The following is a 20157-nucleotide window of genomic DNA, read 5'->3' as shown; positions in this document are numbered from 1 at the left end:
AACAGCGTGAAGCCTCCACACGCGCTGTCTCTGCGGTAACACGCTCAACAAGCCACGTGATAAGATGCGTGGATTGACTGTCTCAGATGTGGAGGCAACTGAGATTCGTCCTCTGCCACCCGGATTGAGGCGAGTCACTAAACCACCATGAAGAGTTAGAGTACACTGGGAATTGGGCATTACAAAATGGGAAGAATTCTTTTTTTAATGAAATATATATAATATGGATAATATTTATGAAAAATTTACTTGAAACGGGTCAGATATTACCCGAATACTATAGGAGGGTTAATGAGTGTTAACAGAATATTGAAATGGGAAACTTAGGACCCTGGGAAAATAGATACGCTCCCAATCTGTTCCTCCCATTACATCTTATATGGTAATCTTGAACAGATAAGATCATTGTTAGATCATATTTGACCTCGTAGGCTATCTGTCAGTGACAGCACATTGCAAATTAAAAACAGGCTTTTGTGTGAATTCTTTAATAAAATAAAATTAATAATCACCAACAGCTGCTGAATTGTGTCTAACAGAGCAGATGCGATTGTCTGTGTCTGGTTTGGAAGGCTGCATGCTAGATAGGACGCGTCCTTAGAAGGCTAGAGTGAACAAGCCTCATTAGGACAAATGGAAACAGAACGTAACACAGTTGCTATGACAGCACGCCACTTTTGAGCGCATTGAGTGGGAAAAATAAAAAGTCTCTTTAAAATTTAGGAGAGTTATAATGATGTAAAGAGAAAAGAAAATAGATTTTACAGGTGTACTTTGTCGCATACTTTTATTTTAATTATATATTAATATAATGATACAGATGATATACTCCACATCCATCTACTGAGGTACTTCAACTTGGGAATTAACATTCCTTGCGTTTGAACTTCATATTTACGGGCAAATTGACGTCATTTTTATTAGACATTTCCTTTGAAGCAAAGAATTGTGGGTTGTGAGTGCTCACGAAGGATACGAAGGTCGCATTCTGTGTGTCCAACTCTCTTTTCTGAAATGAGACCGTCTCAATGACGAATGCGGTTGAGAAATGCGACCTCCGGTGGACGCATCCTTCCAAACGAGACACAGCCAATGATGGTGACCCGTGAAATCCAGTGAAATATCATCATCATTTAAGTAAAATCCTGTGTTTTTCTTGTTGCAACGATCTGGTGGAAATTTACATAAGCCACACTCTCCAAAAATCAGTGGGAAACAGGGTGTTCCAAACCCACAAACAGCTCTTTTCGGGCAGTTTCAGCGCAATTTGTGTCACATTCCCTGTTGTCTTTTGTTTTTGTGCTTTTATGTTGAAGTTCTTGTTTAGTTCCTGTTTCCTGTTAGGTTTTTGTAGTTCCGTGTCGTTCCTTGTAGTTTCATTTTATGATTGGTTTTCCCCTGATTATTTCTCATTTCCTGATTGTTTCCCCAGGTGTTCCTCATTCCCTTGTTTGTTCCCTTGTATATTTAAGCCCTTGTTTCCCCTATATAGTTTGTCAGTTCTTGCATGTTTTGTTAAGCTCTGTGCTAGGTTCCCTGTGTTTTTCTTGTTTATTTTAATAAAGCTGCGCTTAGAGCGTAACGTCCACTAACGTGTTACGACAGTAAGTCACCGTTTGCAGATACCTTACTGTCGCAAAATGGTCCTTGTCTTCCCTAATAGAGCAATTGTATTGTAGTAAATTCCAAAATATAGTTAGTTGTAAAAGGATTGTTTAGTGTAAAACATGTTGAAGATTAGCGGACAGGTGGTCAAACAGGAGCTGTTTCCTCCCCAAAGAAGCCTATTTAGCAAACTGAAGCATCTCCTCAATAGACATCCATTCAAACAGAACGACCTCGTGTCCTTAGCAGTGTACCGCTCAACTTGATAGAAGGGCCCTGGTTATGCACAATTGTAAAATGTTGTTGCGACGATGACATAAAGCCATAAACCCAAGAACGACCGTATAAACGACTACACAACTTTACTGCTCAAATACCATGCAAGTTTTAATAGAAGAATTAATGTAAGTGCTTTAATAAAATTTTAAGCTGAACATTTCTGCTTTTAAACCCTCTAAAAATTGGCCCCATTCACTTCCATTGTAAGTGCCTCACTGTAACCACGATAATTGTTTATGCTTATGCCACAAATGGTGCCGACTGATCTGAACTTGTTTTGAACCTGGAATATTCATTAAAGAGCACTTTCTCTCAGAAAGAAATCACATATACATATCAAAATGATTATCATTTGCATCTCTATATTCTGTGATCAAACTATATGAAAAAAAAAAAATGTATGGCACTTTTATTTTAAGCAATCCTGATATTTTTTAATTATTGGCAGATTTACTTATTGAAAACTTTGCACAACCATAAAACACCATTTAGCTACTTCTGATATCCTAAAGTAGACTCTAAAATATGACTTAATGGTTTTAAAAAGCTTTCCATCTAGTACTTTGGGCAAAAGAGCGAACAAACGCTCACATTATAACTTGTATAAATAAATTGCAAACCTTCCTTTTGGACAATTTGACCATTTACAATCTGAAATACTGTTGAATTTATATATTGGTCTGATAATGAATGGCAAATAACGTTAAACGTTTCTATTGACAACAACCAGAGTGACGTTTAATGTTCATAGAGAATCATTTCTGATGTAATGAATGTCCCAGTTTAGTCTGGGGGTGTCTTTTGTCATGGCAACTAACTCAAAACCCATACCGATTGAATTTTGTTTTGTATATGTAAATTATATCACACACACATTATTGAATATAATCCAATTATATATTACTGTTGTACTGTCGAGGTGTCTGCAGATCGCGCGAGCGGGCATCACATCAGTGAACATGTCACAGTAAGTGGTCATTTCTAGAAAAGGGAACCGTCAGACTGGGTCAAATCTGGCGAGACTCCCACGCGATATTCAAACCCTAGGTTTGTTCGAGATATAAAACGCCTCGCCCTTGAAAGTAGACGAGTAGATGCTACAGGCAGAGGAAGAGTGAAATAAGAGCTGTCAAGCAGGTGTGTAAAGTAACGCATTATAAATACTCACGTTACTGTAATTAACTACTTTCCCCCAAGAATTTTACTTTTTTAAGTAGTTTAAAAATGTTTTACTTGAGTTAATTTTAAGTGCTATAACTGTACATTTACTGCGCTATTTTCCCACCGTCTGTGTTCACTACTTCCCTGTCCTGATTTTATTTTTATCTATCAACATCATTAGCTAGGGAGAGTCTCGTGACTCCCGTCAAATCAAATTACACGTAAAAACTTGAACGGCAGCTCCAGATTTGGTGCAATCTGTTATGGATGCCTCAAGCACAGTTTACATCTGAACATCAAAGCAGCACCTGGAAAGGCAGTGAAAAAGGCCAATTGCATGAACGTGTCATGTGACTTTAACTTGCTCAAGCCAGATATCAGCAACTGCCTCTAATTTAAAGAAACATATCAAGATAAATTTCATTTTTCTGCTTACTAGATTCTGTGTGTCTAACATAGCCTGTAATTTAACTCTCTATCACTGAGATTATTGGGCTGCTGTGAGAGATTAATGCAATGTTATCAATAAGGCTGGGCAATAACATATTCTCGATCAAACTTTTGAGTAGTTTTCTATATTTAGCCTATGATCTACATCTAGAACAGGGGTGTTCATTACATCAATCACAATAGCAAGAGCACCACTGGTTGGTTGATCTAGATGAAATATAAAAAATTGACTTTTTATTTCCTGATGTTTTATTTCCGTGCTGTTTGATTGACAGGCAGCTAATGTTTGTGCACTAAATGATCAAATACACTTTATAATTCCGCCAATGCTGTCTTGCTAAAGCATTAATATAAACGCAGTCGTTTGTGTCTAAAGTGAATTTAAACAGTGGGACAAAAAGCGTATTTGCATCAAAATGTTGGACTTGAAGTGTACATGTTACCGAATTGAGCACTGTCTTAATAGGCTATGTCATTTAAAGGCTATTAATCAAACAACATTAACAAGGAAATGTGAAAACCACTCACTACTCCAAAAATCACATAAAAGCAGCATAAAAGTAATACATACAACACCAGTGGTTTAATCCATGACTTCAGAATCGATATGACAGATGTGGGTGAGAAACAAATATTTAATTCCATTTTGTTTGCTATAAATTCTTCTCTCTGCCCAGTAGGTGGCGATATACACAAATAATGTGAATCACTAAAAACACAAGAAGAAAGTGAAAGTTAAAGTGGAGATTGACTGAGCAGGGAGGAGAATTAATATTAAAAAAGGAATTAAATATTGATCTATTTCTCACCACATCTATCATATTGCTTCTGAAGACATGATTAAATCACTGGAGGCACATGGATTAGACTACTTTTATGCTGATTTATGTGATTTGTGGATCTTAAATATTTTAGCACCAATTCACTTTTATTGTAATTTGTGTTCTGCAGAAGAAAAAGTCATACACATCCAGGATGACAAGAGGGTGAGTAAATAATGAGACAATTTTCATTTTTGGGTGAATCATTCCTTTTTAATCATTATGTAGCCCCTGTTCCAAACAACTTTTCCCTACCTCCTCTATTCTGCAGGACATGACGTGCAAAGTGATTTTGATTTTTTAGCTTTTTTTAAATTCCTTGCATTGTTTGAACATGTTTTATGCACAACATTAACGCTCTGTCGGTATTAAGGGAAATTTAGTCCCTACAAAAAACTGATTTTAATGTAATTGTTTCATACGTTACGATTTAAATGGTGATCAGTGAATTGAAAATAAATTTTTAATCTTTTCATTTCTGTTATCATGTCTCCATTTTTGGAATCAGATTCATGTAGTGTTTATCATAGATAAGTGATGTATTTTAAAAGTTGGCATACAGTGTTCATTTTAATGGGGCATAGGCTTTGCAACTCAGGACTCAATACTCACTATCACTATCACTTTTACTCTTACTTGATTAGTTTTGAGGACAGCTACTTTTACTCTAGTCACACTACATTTTTGGGAAGTAACAGTACTTTTACTTGAGTAGGATTTTTCAGTACTCTTTCAACCCCTGCAGTCAAGTCTGACATTTCTCACTTCTCTTCGTGGATCAGACATCTACGAGATCATAGGCAGATAATGCGGGATTAACCTTCATGCGCTGTTGCTGACAAAGTGGATATAATTTAAATTATTTTGCTTTAAAATGAATATAAATATGACGAAAAAGACACTCAATGTACCTGTTATTTAATTTCACCAATAATATGGGTCCTTCCATCCATTTTTAGTTTAATAAAGACACGTATTTTAGATATTTTAGAAATATATAGATATACGTTTTCCACAATTATAATGTTATTATTGGAAGGAAGTGGGAGACTAATCCAAGATCAGTGTAAAAGGGAATTAACTTCTTATTTAAGCCAAATCGACAATCCTCACAGTTCTCATGCATGTTAAACAAAGCGTAACCTCAAGCTAGTAAATGGAGTCAGAATGGGTATTACTCCTTTTTTACTTTAAATGCACTTGTTGAAAATGTTTTGTCATGTAGCTTGTGCTTACATGCACATCCATTTATGATTTGGCAAAACAAACACTCCTGGACTTCTTGAATAAATAAAGTTTACATGATAATGTGAAAGTATTCTCAAAATATAGTATGATATGTTTTGCACTTAATGGCATTGCTCATGCATTTGCAAGATATTGACTAACTTTGTATGTTAACCACATATTGTGAATTTTAGGTAAATGGGAAGGAAAGACTAGCCTGTTGCACATGCACAAGTCAGACCCATGCTTATTTTTATACTGTGAACGCATACAACTTGACTTTTTGCATAATGAATGGTACGTCACTCAGACCTGACATTCTCTAATCCTATGAAGGTTTTTTTTTACATGAGGCTGTTTGTGTTGATGCAGCCTCCTGGTTAAAAAAAATCCACTCTGAATGGATTGAGCACTGCTTAAGTGTGTGATGGAAATTCAGAGATTGGGAGAAGCTGTTAAACATGAAGGAATGTTAAGAATGTTGCTCATCCCTTATGAACCCTCTGAATGAGCTGAATGAGAAACAGGAGGGAATTCAGAGGGATATGTCTATCATTAGTTTGAAAATGTGATTATTGTTGATGCTGGTGTTTTATACTATTGTTCGTATCTATTATGTCCTATTATGTATCTATTTGTAATCTGTTTTTACCTTTCATTAAAAGTTATACAAAATAATGTCTGTATTAATCATGTTTAGCTTTTAGTATTTGTTTTTCTTCAGACAAAAGTTTTTTGCAAATAAAATATATTCTCATATGGCAAAAATCAAGGAAACAGCAAATAAAATGAACATACATTTATCAAAATTACATTATTAAATTAATTGTTAATAACAAATTATATAAAAGTTTCAATATTCAAACAGACCGCATAGCCTCAAAAATAGTAACATTTCCAAACTTATATTTGTATGTTAATAGTGTATAAATAGTTTTAAAATGTTAATACTTATGTTTTAATATCATGTTTTAAAAGACCTAAACTTCATACATGTACACATAAAACATTTTTTTATAGTAATCTTTCAGTGTTTCAGAAAATGTTAAGTAAAACATGCAAATAGACACCTCAGGTTAATTAGGATTACATTTTCATTAAAGTGCATTCACTGTCCATATAATAACCGCAGAATAATACAATATAAAGCTGTACTTACCTATCCTCCCATTTCTTCAACATTATTTACTATAATTGTAATGATCATTTAACAGTCATTTACTGGCCTTGTTTTCTCCCTGTCATTGTTGTCAGTACAAGATTAAATACTGTAATTATTACTTTATCAATAGTTCTATCAAAATTGCAAAATGGCAGCAGTTTATGAAAGGGTTAACTGGTTACTATTGCTCAGAATGCATTCCCTCCTCAATACTGTTTGCACCTGTTGTACTACATGTCCTTGGCAATCTTAGACAGCAGATTAAAATGAGGAGAACTTTCCCTTTGCTTCCCCTCGTTCTCACTCTCTTCCATCATAGTCCCTTGTTGTAAGACAGCACCTTGCAATCTGTTGCCATGGCAATTTCTGGCTCAAGGTGAGATGCCTCGATCTGTGAGGAGCAAAGATGATTACTAAGCGATTCCCGGGTAAAATATTTATAATTCATGTCACGTACTGTACACACACACGCACACAATCACACACAAACACACATAATGATTAATGACAGAGGTTGACAGACAAAATTAAACCCGCTGCAGCAAGTGTTTGCTGGAGAGAGAATAAAAGCCATCTCTTCAGATGTACGAGCTGTTGATGTGGAAGTGAGGCAGGTATTGCTGCAGTACCTCTGACATCTGTGGGAAGAGGCTTATAGCCAGCGGCAAGGACAAACCAAAGATAGCCAGACACACTAAACTGTGCACAGGCAGCATCATCCTGCGATGGGCCTGCATCAGCGGAAGCCTGGGAGAGGAGAGGAACACTCTCATTGTTGAATTTCTGTAGCTGTTCAAGAGTAATGGACCATAGTCGGCTAGATGCCATATTTAATTTAATGCAAAGTACATGAGGCAGTGAGAGATAGATATGCTGGATATTCAATGGGATGTACTGTTGTTTACCTTGACATCAATTGTTCTGCTGACACAACACTGAAAATATGTCTTTTCAACATATGTCCAGTGGACAAAACACTTTATTACTCTACTACTGCCATTTCTTATAACCTTGTTTTCATTCACATCAAATTAAATATGGCATCTACCTTGATCAAGCTCTAAGGTGCAGATAGCAAGATTTTAAGCCACAACTAAAATAACTTTGTATATATTGTCATATGCAATGATATTTCATTGTCAGAGCAATTTAATGGTAGCTGAAGCAAATGTAATATACTTTTCCAAGAAGGACATTATGAGTGGTGGAAGGACAAAGATTGGCAGTGGTAGAGCCACTCGTGTCAGTGCCGTCTCTATAAGTGCCTGATGAAAAATGCAGACAAAGAAAAATGACAAGAATTTTCTTGAAAGTTTGTGAAACAACATTGTGACATACAGTACTTTGATATTTGGGACAATAATGAGTTATTCTGAATTAAGGGGCGTTCACTAATGTTCCAGGTTTAATACAAGTTAAGATCAATTTACAGCATTTCTGGCATAAAATCTAAAAAATAAATACATTAAAAAACATTTTAATTTCATAACAAAATTCCATCAAGTTAAAGAATCTTTAGAAAAAAATAAAATAATTTTTTTTAATAATTTTTATTAATCTAATTTTGTAAAATGTTTTATGGACTGGCCCCATTCACCTCCATTGTAAACATTATTATTATATATATATTTTTTAAATAAACAAGGAACAAGCCTATTTAAAAAAAAATATTATTTTGGTGGTGGTGGTAATCAACATTATGCCACAAATGCTGTTGATTATGGAAAACTTGTTTTGAACCCGGGACAATCCTTGAAATGCCTTGACTAGACTTATGTGCACTGATTTGAAAATAAAGCACAAAAACAATTCACATCTGTATAACTACCACACGCACATGTTTGGCAGCTATCCGTGAAGATCCCACCACATTCCCCTTGCTGTCCAACACATCTATTCCCTCAGACAGCTCATTGTGTCTCATCAGAGCCACGTTACAGATGTTCGCACTTGCTGAGAAGAAAAACAGACATTCAAGATGACCATGGATGCTAAACACTATCATGGAATTAGATCCTGACTCTGCCAATGGCCTCATTTAGATGTTATATAAAAACTCCAGGTTGAATCTGTAATGCACCTGTGCTGCCTGATTAAACTGTATGAGTCATGCCAATATACTAACAGCAGGGGGAGCTTCATACATTGAAGAGTGGATGACCGCCTAGGTGAAATACAGCAAAATACTGTATCTGTTTAAGGACATACCTACAGCAGGGAAGGGGATGAACCTTTGTATTAACAGTCTGGTAGTGGGGTTGAATTTGCTGGATTTCTGGATCAGTACATTCAGACCCACCTAAACACAGAAAGAGTTTTATCACGAATAGTGAAGACAGCAAAAGTGATAGAATCTTATAGCTGAACATCAATGACATTTACAAGAGAAATGAAACTATTTACTTCACTTTCAATGTAGGCCTATGGAAAAAAAAAATGCAATGAAAGTGAATGGTGACTGAGGTTAACATCTTCTAACATCTTTTGTGTTCATCTCAAGAAAAAACATATGGGGTTGGAACAACCTAAAGGTGAGTGAATGATGATGGGATTAATTTTTTTTAGCTATTCCTTTAATATTTAAATGACAAATTCAATCTATCAATAACAAACACAGAGTGAAGCTCAAACAAGACTTGCACATCATCCACTTACTGCAATTGAAACAGCACTGGTGACAGCTCCCAGATATCCCTGAATAAACTTTGAGGTTGGTGTAGGCTAAAGATAACATTTGAAAAGAAATGATCAACATCCAGGAGCAGAAGTCATATCACAGACTCTGTGATGTAATGCAAAAAACTGCAGCTCTCACTCTGGGGCTGTGAGCTACAGAGTCAGATGCAGAACAGACGGACAGCCCTCAGGACACAATAATGACCATTCAAATGGAATTGAGAAGAAGAAATGCTCCACTGAACGACCATTTGCAACTGCACCTCTGTAGCTGAACTTTACATGCCTGACCTAAATTAAAAGAACATTTCATACCGTACCTTTGTGGCGTTACGGTTGGCGTAGTTCACACAAGCATTGTGACTCTGGTTGAGCCACTGTTGGAGAGAAATTCTGGATTAGTTGGTTAAAATTCCTTTTACAGATAGCTACTGCACTAATTCTTTTGTGAAGTCAGCATGAGGTAAAAAGAGAATAAAGAAGACCTGGTGAGTTGTCACACTTTTTAATTTTTTTTATTAACAATTGTATTGATTTCATATATATATATATATATATATATATATATATATATATATATATATATATATATATATATATATATATATAGTAAAAATAACAGAATATTTAGAATCACATTATATTATTTACAACCCTTCCCCAAAAATTAACCCCCTCCACCCAAAACAAACAGATACCCCAGTGGCCAAATGTAATTGACAAAGTCACACAGACAATAAAATAGTAGAAAATATTTAGAAATACAGAATGGAAAGTATACATTCAGAAACAAAAAGTCTACAACACACACATTTAAAACAACACGTCTCCCTCCACTGCCCCTCCCGAGAGCCCTCCAAAAAGGCCAAATAGCCGCCCCACCTCCTGATGAACATATCCATGTTGCCTAGTCTTCTATATGACAACTCTTCCAAAGCGCTACCTTGCCCATCTCCTCGTACCACTTACGAAACAAGGTGGCTCCAGCTGTCTTCCATCCTCTAAGGATAATCTGTCATAACACCGTCCAGGATCCGATTCTTCATGTACTTATCCCCTACATCAATGACCAACCCATGACCTAAAATACAGAGTCTGGGGCAAAATGAGATTAGAGTACTTAATATGTCGCCCATAAAACTCAAATTCTTGAATCGTAACACATCCCCAAAAGACATGGGTTGTGTCTCCATATTCTGATTGGCATCGCCAGCAGGTGGGTGTGTCTTTAAGTCCAAGCCTATGCAATCTAGTGGGGATCCAATAGACTATGTAAAATCTTAAATGGCATAAGGTGAACCCTTGAATCTCTAGATGCAGATTTGATGTTACTTAGAATCCTAGCCCACACTCCCTCCTCCAATTAGATCTTTCTCCCATAATCTCTTAAGAGAAGTTGAAGTTCCGTCCCCCAGACTCTTAATTAACAGGGAGTGATGCCTCATGACCTTTTCCAAAAGCAGTAATCACCACTTCCAGAGTATCTGCCACTTTAGGGGGGGTGTATGTTACTCCCAAAAACAGTACAGAGCAGGTGGTGCCGCTGTAAATACTTACAGAACTCAGATCTAAGAATCCCAAAAAATTTAACCAAGTTTTAAAGGATCTCAACACTATTCTCATATAGGTCACCAAGTGTATTAACCTCCCTCAAAATCCACCCTGACTAGCAGAAAGGGGACTAATTAATACATTTTTGGGTTCAGCCATATGCTCAAGGCAACATTTAAATAAATGTCTGAATTAAACACTCAGGACAATTTTGTCCAAACTGAGTGCAAATGCATTATTGAATTTTGGAATACAATTAATTTAAATAACATGAATTTTCCCAATCATAGATAAATGTAACAAAGCCCACCTGCCCATTGAAAACCGTTTTATTAAGGGGTCAAAATGAACTCTAACTAAATCACACAATTTTGCTGGGAATGTCCCAAAATGCCCAAATACTTAATGCCCTGTTTGGGCCACTGGAGGGCACCCAGCTGGAAAGCTGTTACTGGGCAGTACGCTTTCAGAGTCAAAGCTTTGGATTTAGACCAATTGACTCTATACCCTGAAAAGGAATTAATAAAATATCATCTGCATAAAGCAAAAGTTTATGCCCCATACCTCCCACCATCACCCATTGGAAAATCATCCTCCTTTCTTATCGTGGCTGCTAATGGTTCCATAGCAAGACAGAACAATAATGTGGAAAGAGGGCAACCCTGCTTAGTGCCCCTATTCAAAGTAAAATAATCTGAAATTAATCCATTTGTTTGTACCGCCGCTACCGGTTGTCTATAAAGTAACATAATCCAACCAATAAATGTACTCCCAAACCCTTATATTTTCAAAAAAATAAATAAAAGTTTATCCCATTCTACCATATCAAGCGCCTTTTTGGCATCAAGTGAGATGGCAGCGACCGGAGTCTGATCATTCACTACTGACCACATGATATTGATGAAATGCCTAATGTTATCACAATATAAGTATAAGAGATGTCATAACTTTACTTAATCGGTTGGCCAAAATTTTTGACAAAATTTGTACATCTAGCTGGATCAGGGATATTAGACGGTAACTCTTACACTCGCTTGGATCTTTGTTCTTTTTAAGAATCAGACTGATCTGGGCTCGTGTCATGGTTGGAGGAAGCTTTCAATTCTTTAATGATTCTGTATAAACTTCTAACAAAAGTGGAGCCAATTCTGTAGCATAAGATATAATAAATTCAGCTGCAAAACCATCTGGCCCCGGAGCCTTGCCTGTAGGCAAGGCCTTAATTAACTCCTCAAGCTCCTCCAAGGTTATCTCAGAATCAAGAGAATTTGTTTGCTCAGTCATCAATTTAGGGAGTTCTATTGTTTCCACAAAGTTTCTAATATCCTCATCAGTAGACAAAGATATGGAACTATAGAGATCAAGATAGAATTCTTTAAAAGCATTATTAATATCAATGGCTGAGGTAGGCCTAAATATTTTACCACCAGCTGATTTCACTGAGGGAATGGCAGAAAAAGATTCTCTCTGTTTTATATATCTAGCCAAAAGCTTCCCTGCTTTGTCCCCCGACTCAAAGTATGACTGTCTTGCCATGAATAACCAAAACTCCACTCAATCGAGTCAATTCTCTGAGGCCATTAGATGACAATCGGTGCTTCAGCTATGCCTCAACACTTTTAATATTCCCTTCCAACTCCACAAGTTCACGTGCTTTGGATTTTTTGGTGAAGGAGACATACTGTCTGATCCGACCCCTAAGAACTGCCTTAAGTGCCTCCCAGGCCACACCCACAAAAGATACTGAGGACCAGTTGGTCTACATATAAACATTGATTTCAGTCTTTAACATCAGGAATTCAGGATTTTGCAAAAGGGATACATTAAAGTGCCCACTATATGATTTATTTTTCTCCGTATGTGGCAACACCTCTAAACTCACCAGGGCATGATCTATGTTAAACCAACACAAAAAGAGACAAAACAGGCATCCCGGTTCCTCGGATGACCAAGTTAATTCACTCTGAGGCCACATAAAAGTATATACCATGACTTACTCAGTCCGTCAACTTATTAAAAGACATCCTTTGTGTGAGCATGGAGATATTATGCTGTCATCTGTAATGTCTATTCTCAATCTGGCCAGGAACTTCAATGTAAAAGTGATCCTCCCTCAATGCAAAAGTTTCTTCAAGGAAAAGTGCCACTCACAAAACAAACTCCAGCCGCCAGGCCAAGTCAGCGCAAAAAGAAACAAAAATGGTGTCCAGCTTCCTCCAACAATAGAGTAAAGCGAGTCGATCCACTTACATGAGAAACACCCAATGGTTTACTCACCCATTGATTCTATAAAAGACAGCACCTGTTTCGGACATGTAAATACTTTGCAAGCGTCCTTCGCTTCTATTCTCAACTTGGCCGCAAACATCAGTGCAAAAGCGATCTTACGTTGATGCAAGAGTTTCTTGCATTCCCTGAACCGATCGCGTTTCTCTCTTGTCGAACTCGTAAAGTCTGGGAACAAGAAAATATTTAGATATTTATATTTAAATATATCCTTTGCTCCTCACCTGATGCAACATGAGATCTTTATCTGGTGATCTCAGAAATTTGGCCAGGACTTATCAGGGCCTTTCTCCCCCAGCAGATCTCTGAGCCGGAACTCTGTGAGCTCGCTCAATTTCCAGCTTGTGGCCTATGTCGAGCAAACTCGGGAAAAGCTTGTCTAGGAATTTCACCATATCTCGGCCCTCCTCATGCTCAGGAATTCCAACAATTCAGACGTTATTCCTGCAATTCCGATTCTCAAGATCTTCAAGTTTTTCAAATCAACTTGGGTCGTGAGCGGATTAGCAGATAATTCACTCTCCAATGACTTCAGATAATCATTTAATTTCTAAATTTCTGCCACTCTTGTAACTAATTCTATTAAACTATTTTATTTCCATCGCTGTAATTGATTGACATATTACAGAGATGTCCTCCAAGTCAGCAAGAACCATCGTCAGCATCACCGACATGTTGGACAGTTGACGCTGGATCTCCTCTCCCGCCGCGCTAGCCAAATCGAGTCCCCGGTCTGTAGGCCTGTCGGGGCTTTCATCCTGAACACGTAAGTGTCTTTTAATGTCTCCAGAGCCCGAGGATTTTGACTTTTTTTTGACACACAGAGTAAATGTGTAAATATGTGTATCGAATTTCAACAGATTATAACATGAGAATAATAAAAAATGTAGCAAAGTGCGCAGAGCTCGTCGCTCACATGACTGCTTCTTGCATGACATTATGTTGTCACACTTTTTTATGTATTTCTTAGTATCGGTTTAGTTTTGTAGACATTTCTTAAAGTTTACAAAAAGGCTAAAAAAAAGATATAAAAAATGTCCCCATTATTGCCCAGGAAAATACCTACAGTATTGTGACAACATGGCCCAATAGTGGCATGTTGTCTTACTACAGGAACAGGTACAGTTTTCACAATGGAACCTGTATTTTGGCTTTCAGCAAAATGCTAATTTAAAAGTTAACACAAAAATATCAAACCATTGTTTTTGGTGACATTTATTGTTGTTAATAATTATTTTCATTTATAATTTTTTTTTAATTTACTAATGTATTATTTTGTTATTTATTAATTTTATAAGTATTTTTTTTTTATTTAAATCATGTGGCAGTGGCAACCTGCTCCAATAAAAATGCAACAATTTACCCCAACTTCAAATGTGTGAAAAATACCCTTGTTGTGACAACACAGTTCAACTTTTCTGTTAAAAAGTACCTTCAGTCTATTGTTGCCTGAATGTTTGCCAGTATGATTTTACTGTGTTCAATTGTTTTACAGTAAAAATATATTAAAATAAAAGCAAAAACGAAAAAAAAAAAACAATGAATTAAGGCAAATTACTTTTGACTTATTAATAATTTCCATCTGTGAAACAGTAGGCACAGAAATACTGATGATTCCATGCTGGTTTACAGTGGTGCTCTTGGCTGCATTTATGCTTACTTGAATGCTTAAAATAATGTGAAGAAACTACCTGCCAGAATACAGTGGAGGCCAAAGTCTGGTTTGGAAGGAGAAGACCTACAACCTGCAAGAAAATCGGTGAAGGATCATCACTTCTGATAAGAATTTACCTTGTGAACTTGGTTCCCATCAATGTGTTGCTAATAATTTACACCTGTCTAAAGAAACAAAAGTGTATTGCTCAAGACAGAAACTCAACACAGATTTTAACATCTCTCTTAGAAGTTTTGATGTGTGTCAGCACTGGTACATGCATAATGATATGCAAGGCTTCTCTCTCTCTCATTTGTGCTCTGTCTGTGTGTTCTTTTGATTTGTACTTTGATGTTATTTTACAAATAAACAGAATACTTACGATTGGTGTTCCAAATGGCACATAGCCTGTGAAACACAAAAAACACAAAATAGGTAAAAAGCAACAACACATTAGAAAGCACCAGAGTAAATATAACCACTATGACAGTATACTGTTCATTTGTTTTTGTTTGAATATTTATATAGTTTCCATTTTAAACATTGTCAGTATGGTGTCCATGATATTGATTGCAGCACACATGCAAAAATCATCACTTCTCTTTGAGCATACAGTTATCAGACACAAACACAGCACCATCTGTGACTGTTAAACAATTACAATCTGTCCAACTGACATTCTCAACTTCAGTCTTAGTCTTTACAAATATATACAGTATTTAAATGTGATAATTTCATTAAAGGAACAGTTCACCCAAAAAGGAAAATTCTCAGTTACTCAGCCTCATCCCATCCCAGATGTGTATGACTTTCTTTCTTTTGCTGAAAACAAAAGAAGATTTTTAGTGAATGGTGACCAAATTTTTTTTATCCCCCAAAAGCACATAAAGCCAGCATAAAGGTAATCCATAAAACTAGTTTAATCCAAGTCTTCAGAATAGATATGATAGATGTGCGTGAGAAACAGATCAATAAGGATCTTTTTTTATTATTATTATAAATTTCCACTTTTGACCAATTCTGACCAGTAGGTGGTGATATGCACGAAGAATGTGAGATTTAGAGTAAAAAAAAAAACTTAAATATTGATCTGTTTCTCACACACACCTATCGTATAAATTCTGATGGATTACTTGTGTGCTGCCTTTGTGTTTTGTGGAGCTTCAAAGTTTTGTTCACCATTCACTTGCATTGAATGAACCCAGAGAGCTGAAATACTCTTCTAAAAACCTTAATTTGTGTTCAGCAGAATAAAGTCATGTGACGGTGAGTAAATAATGAGGGAATTTCAATTTTTGAGTGAACTATCCCTTAAGGGGTAGGCAAAAAATGTACACTGGAAAACTGAAAGAAATGCAAGGCACTGGAGTTTTTATATCTCTATACTCTTACCTGACATCCGAAAAGGCATGAAGATTTTTTCACCAGTGTCAGGATGAATGATGGCCTGAAAGGAGATGAATCGGTCACTTCAACATCAACCACAATTTAAAACAGACAGTGAACAATTAAAAAAAGTCTCTCACCTGCTTCACCTTCTGAGCCTCCCAGAGCTGAACAGAGGTGAAGAACACAGAACGCAAGCCTTTATATAACACCAATTTATAAAATCTACTTAAACTTCTGATGTTTCCACAGACACTTCACCTGGTGATCTGTTACTCCTGGAGGAATATTCCCTTGCTTGAAATCATACAGGAGTTTGACACATTCTTTTAAACGACTCTATAAAAAAGAAAGAAAAATGCAATATAGATATGACTTACAAATCTGTCATTTCCCACTATCAAGCTGAATAGCATATATTAAACAATTGACAATTAAAATTAATTCTTCATAAAAATAGATTTCTGTACCTCTGTCACAAACAGAGTTGAAGGATCAATGATGTCAATGAAGTGCCTGAACCTGCCAAGAAATGCACTCTGGGAGAGAACAACATTTTATTAGTTTCATAAACATTCATTGTCAACCTGACGATAAAGATGAGATGCAAATATTACAACCAGTTGACAGCAAAGACCAAAACACCATTAAAACTTTCTGCTTTGTGCCTTCAATTGTCAAGAGGTGTTCTAAGTTTAGTTTGACTGAAATATTAAAGGGCTGTAATGACAGCACCACTCAACCATGCACTAAATTCCAGAAGAAACAGTTTGTACAAAGCTTCACAACAGAGCACCAGCAAGATGATTGCCTACATCAGCATTCCCACTCTCTCTGCACCCCACTTCTTTGGGCAGCAATGCAAGCGGTTTTCTAAGAGCCAACTGTTTCAGAGGCCTAATGGTGGGGCATGCCAAGGGTTTATTTGGCAAAGAAGACAGTGGAAAAAGGAAAATTCAAGTCTCAATGATTTATCTAGAGATACAACAAAAAAGGCTCTTGTATGTCTCCTCTCACAGGTCTTTGAAGTTGAGTTCCCTTTTATCTTAAAATACATATCTAAGAGTGCAAAATAATTCAGCTGATCTCACTCCTCTTGGCTACTAACCTTATTTCTGGGCTACAGACACTTGCTTCAATATGAGCGCATGTCTGCTGGAGAAGACTTGTTAATTATGCATGTGCTTCTTGTCCCCAGAGAATTTGCAGCACAGTTAGCAGAGATGGAGAAGGAGGAAAAGATACACCCATATCCTTCAGCTGCATTGATTTGAGCAAGATACAGTAGCAATAAAAAGATAAGTATCTGCATTATTCAGATGCACCTGAGCTGGATTTTTTCATAACAGCAAATAAAAACAAATTTGATTTTGATATAATCTATTTACAGCAGCGACATTCTGCAAGTGCCCTATAAATAATAAGCGTAGTAGACCCATTGTAAACCTGACAGAATATATTGTGAAATAAAACCGTATTTCTTGGACTGGCTTGTCAGTGTGGCAGTGCTCTTTTGTTTGATGCTCTCTAAGTAGTTTTCCCTGTAGACTCAGTGCAAAGCAAATTATTCACTGAGTGCCATATGGTATGATAATCAGATGAAGGTTTTGTTTGCATAAAACTGTATTGGGACTCGTAAATCTACAGTATGCACACATAGATAACAGATTTGATGAGCAGAATAACAAAAGAAAGGCTCCACTACCCTGGCCTCTATTGAACACAATTATTATGTACAGACCCCAACCTTCAGTTCAGCCGCAGAGTATTCATCATTGCATAGCGGTAACAGTGCGAATTTATCGCAAGCCCTTTTGACATTTAATCCTGTGCAGGATATGAATTGTGGAAATCTCTACTGCAATTTTTACTAGTTAAAATCAGCAATGCAGTTATACTACTAGTGATGCTTAATAATTATTTTTACACTTGTGAAAATTTTAATTCTTGATATCAAAACTGGCATCATTACTAATGGAAATAGCCATTCTTGATATGAAAGTATGTCATTTCAACTAGTAAGAAACATAATTATTGATATCTGTAACTGAATTGTCACTAGTAGAATTTCAAAATGATCTGTCATTCAATTCTGTTCAAAATGCATTTACAGATATATTATTGCTAACTTATATTTCTTACTAGTTGAAATTCCAAATTCACATCAACTATGTACTTCTTACTAGTATTTTTTTTATATCAATAATTACATCATTACTATAGTACAAATATACATTCCTGATATCAACAATTGAATTGCAACTATTAGAAAAATTATAATTTTTGATATCCGTGAATTAATTTCAACGTCAGATTTGATATTCACATATCTAGAAATTGATTTCAGATATTAATAAATTGAAGAGAACATAAAGACAAAAAATGCTATCAAAGATATCAGAAATGTACATTGCCCCTAGTAAAAATCTCATTTAAAAAATATCAAAAGTTTTACTAATTGTAATTGTAATAATTTTCACATCAGAAATTGATATTCGCACTAGTAACAATGTAATTTCGGATTAAAAAAAATGTCAATAATTTTTACTAGTAAGAAGTACAGTACATAGCTGAAATGTGAAATTGGTATGTAATAATTTCAATTAGTAAGAAATAAATAATACATATATTTAATTGCATTATGCTCAGGAGTGAAATTTTACAGTTAGAGATATCACAAATGACGGCTTTTACAAGTTGTAATCACATATTTGATATCAAGAAAAGGTATTTCTGCGACTAATTACGTCATTTTTATATCAAGCATGAACGTTTTTAATTGTGCAAAAGATATAAAAAATTATATATATTTATTAAAATGTATTCTAGAATAAACATCGCTGATATCAATAAGTGCCATTTTAACTATAGTGAAAATGACATATCAATAATTCACATTTTGCACATGATTAAATGGCAAAAGGGCTTTCGAGAGGGAACTTGCCGCTTACATCCCTGAGCACAAGACTGATGACTGACATGCGTGTGCTGATTGCAGAGCGCGTGTTAATCAGGATGACCGTGGCGTTTCCATGGATGCACCGGGATTTAAATAGACGGTCATTCATTTGGCCGAAACGAGCGCTCGACATCTCAGATAGCCAAAACAACTGATGACACAATTATTTGCATTCGTTACGCGAAAGTGGCCGCTTTTTCAAAAGGTAAAACTTGGGTAGGCCTATCTGATAAATAACGGAGTTATAACAATAATTGCGTTTAAGAAGGAAAATAAAACACTAAGCTTTCATGAACAATTATGAACTTAGAAATCACTCCCGCTTAATGGAAATAAAAGTGATGAATTTGTATTCCCCGCGGCTCTTTTCAAACAATCCTGGTTTATTCATGTCCTCCGACATTTGCATATTAAAAGAAGTGCTCTTGCATTGCATGTCATTTTTTTAGGATATTCTGATATAACGGTTACCTCTGAAACATCGCCGCTGTTTCGCGCATCGCAAACAACTGCATCCGTACAACATATTGCAAAGAAGCCCCGAACAAAAGAGACACAATGCAAAGAGAAAAGCACGAGAAACGGGTGAATTTCGCAGCATGGTGTTAAAGCAAAGGTATCTGCACAGATCAGATGTTTTTCAACGCCCATCAAAAATGCCCTGACAAAGATATGCACTTTAACATCACGGCACTCTTTACCTGGTCATAGCGCGGTTTCCCCAGCTGAAACACCGGACAAGACGCAGATTCCGCCATCTCAGCAGCGGAGGAGTAATATTAAAGTATAAAAAGGTCCATGAGACGGAATTTTGAAGAATAGTCAACTCGGGTACGAAACTAGTGAAGCAATAGCGCGCAGGGGATCATGGGAAGTGTAGTTTAATCCCAGCTGGACTCAAACCATCTTGAGCGCGTCATTCACCTGCATTAGTCTGACA

General features: G+C 36.2%; 2 protein-coding genes across 2 annotated transcripts in view; both read right to left on the bottom strand.

Annotated features, from left to right (window-relative positions):
* Positions 1–20157, bottom strand: part of LOC127617169 (UBX domain-containing protein 1-like) — a 95486-nt gene that overhangs the window by 75314 nt on the left and 15 nt on the right. The gene's annotated exons all lie outside the window — the stretch shown is intronic.
* On the bottom strand, positions 6416–20066 carry LOC127617172 (sideroflexin-5-like). Its single transcript, XM_052089096.1, has 14 exons — positions 19919–20066; positions 16729–16797; positions 16520–16597; positions 16399–16425; positions 16265–16319; positions 15255–15280; positions 14910–14963; positions 9702–9758; positions 9361–9426; positions 8914–9004; positions 8543–8658; positions 7885–7970; positions 7335–7452; positions 6416–7096 (listed from the first exon to the last, which is right to left on the bottom strand). Exons 1-14 carry the CDS (start codon positions 19973–19975, stop codon positions 7019–7021), a joined length of 978 nt encoding a protein of 325 aa, XP_051945056.1. The 5' UTR covers positions 19976–20066; the 3' UTR covers positions 6416–7018.

The sequence above is a fragment of the Xyrauchen texanus genome, chromosome 23, assembly GCF_025860055.1.
Source record: "Xyrauchen texanus isolate HMW12.3.18 chromosome 23, RBS_HiC_50CHRs, whole genome shotgun sequence".
Classification (NCBI taxonomy): Eukaryota; Metazoa; Chordata; class Actinopteri; order Cypriniformes; family Catostomidae; genus Xyrauchen; species Xyrauchen texanus.
This window is presented reverse-complemented; position numbering and strand designations above follow the sequence as displayed.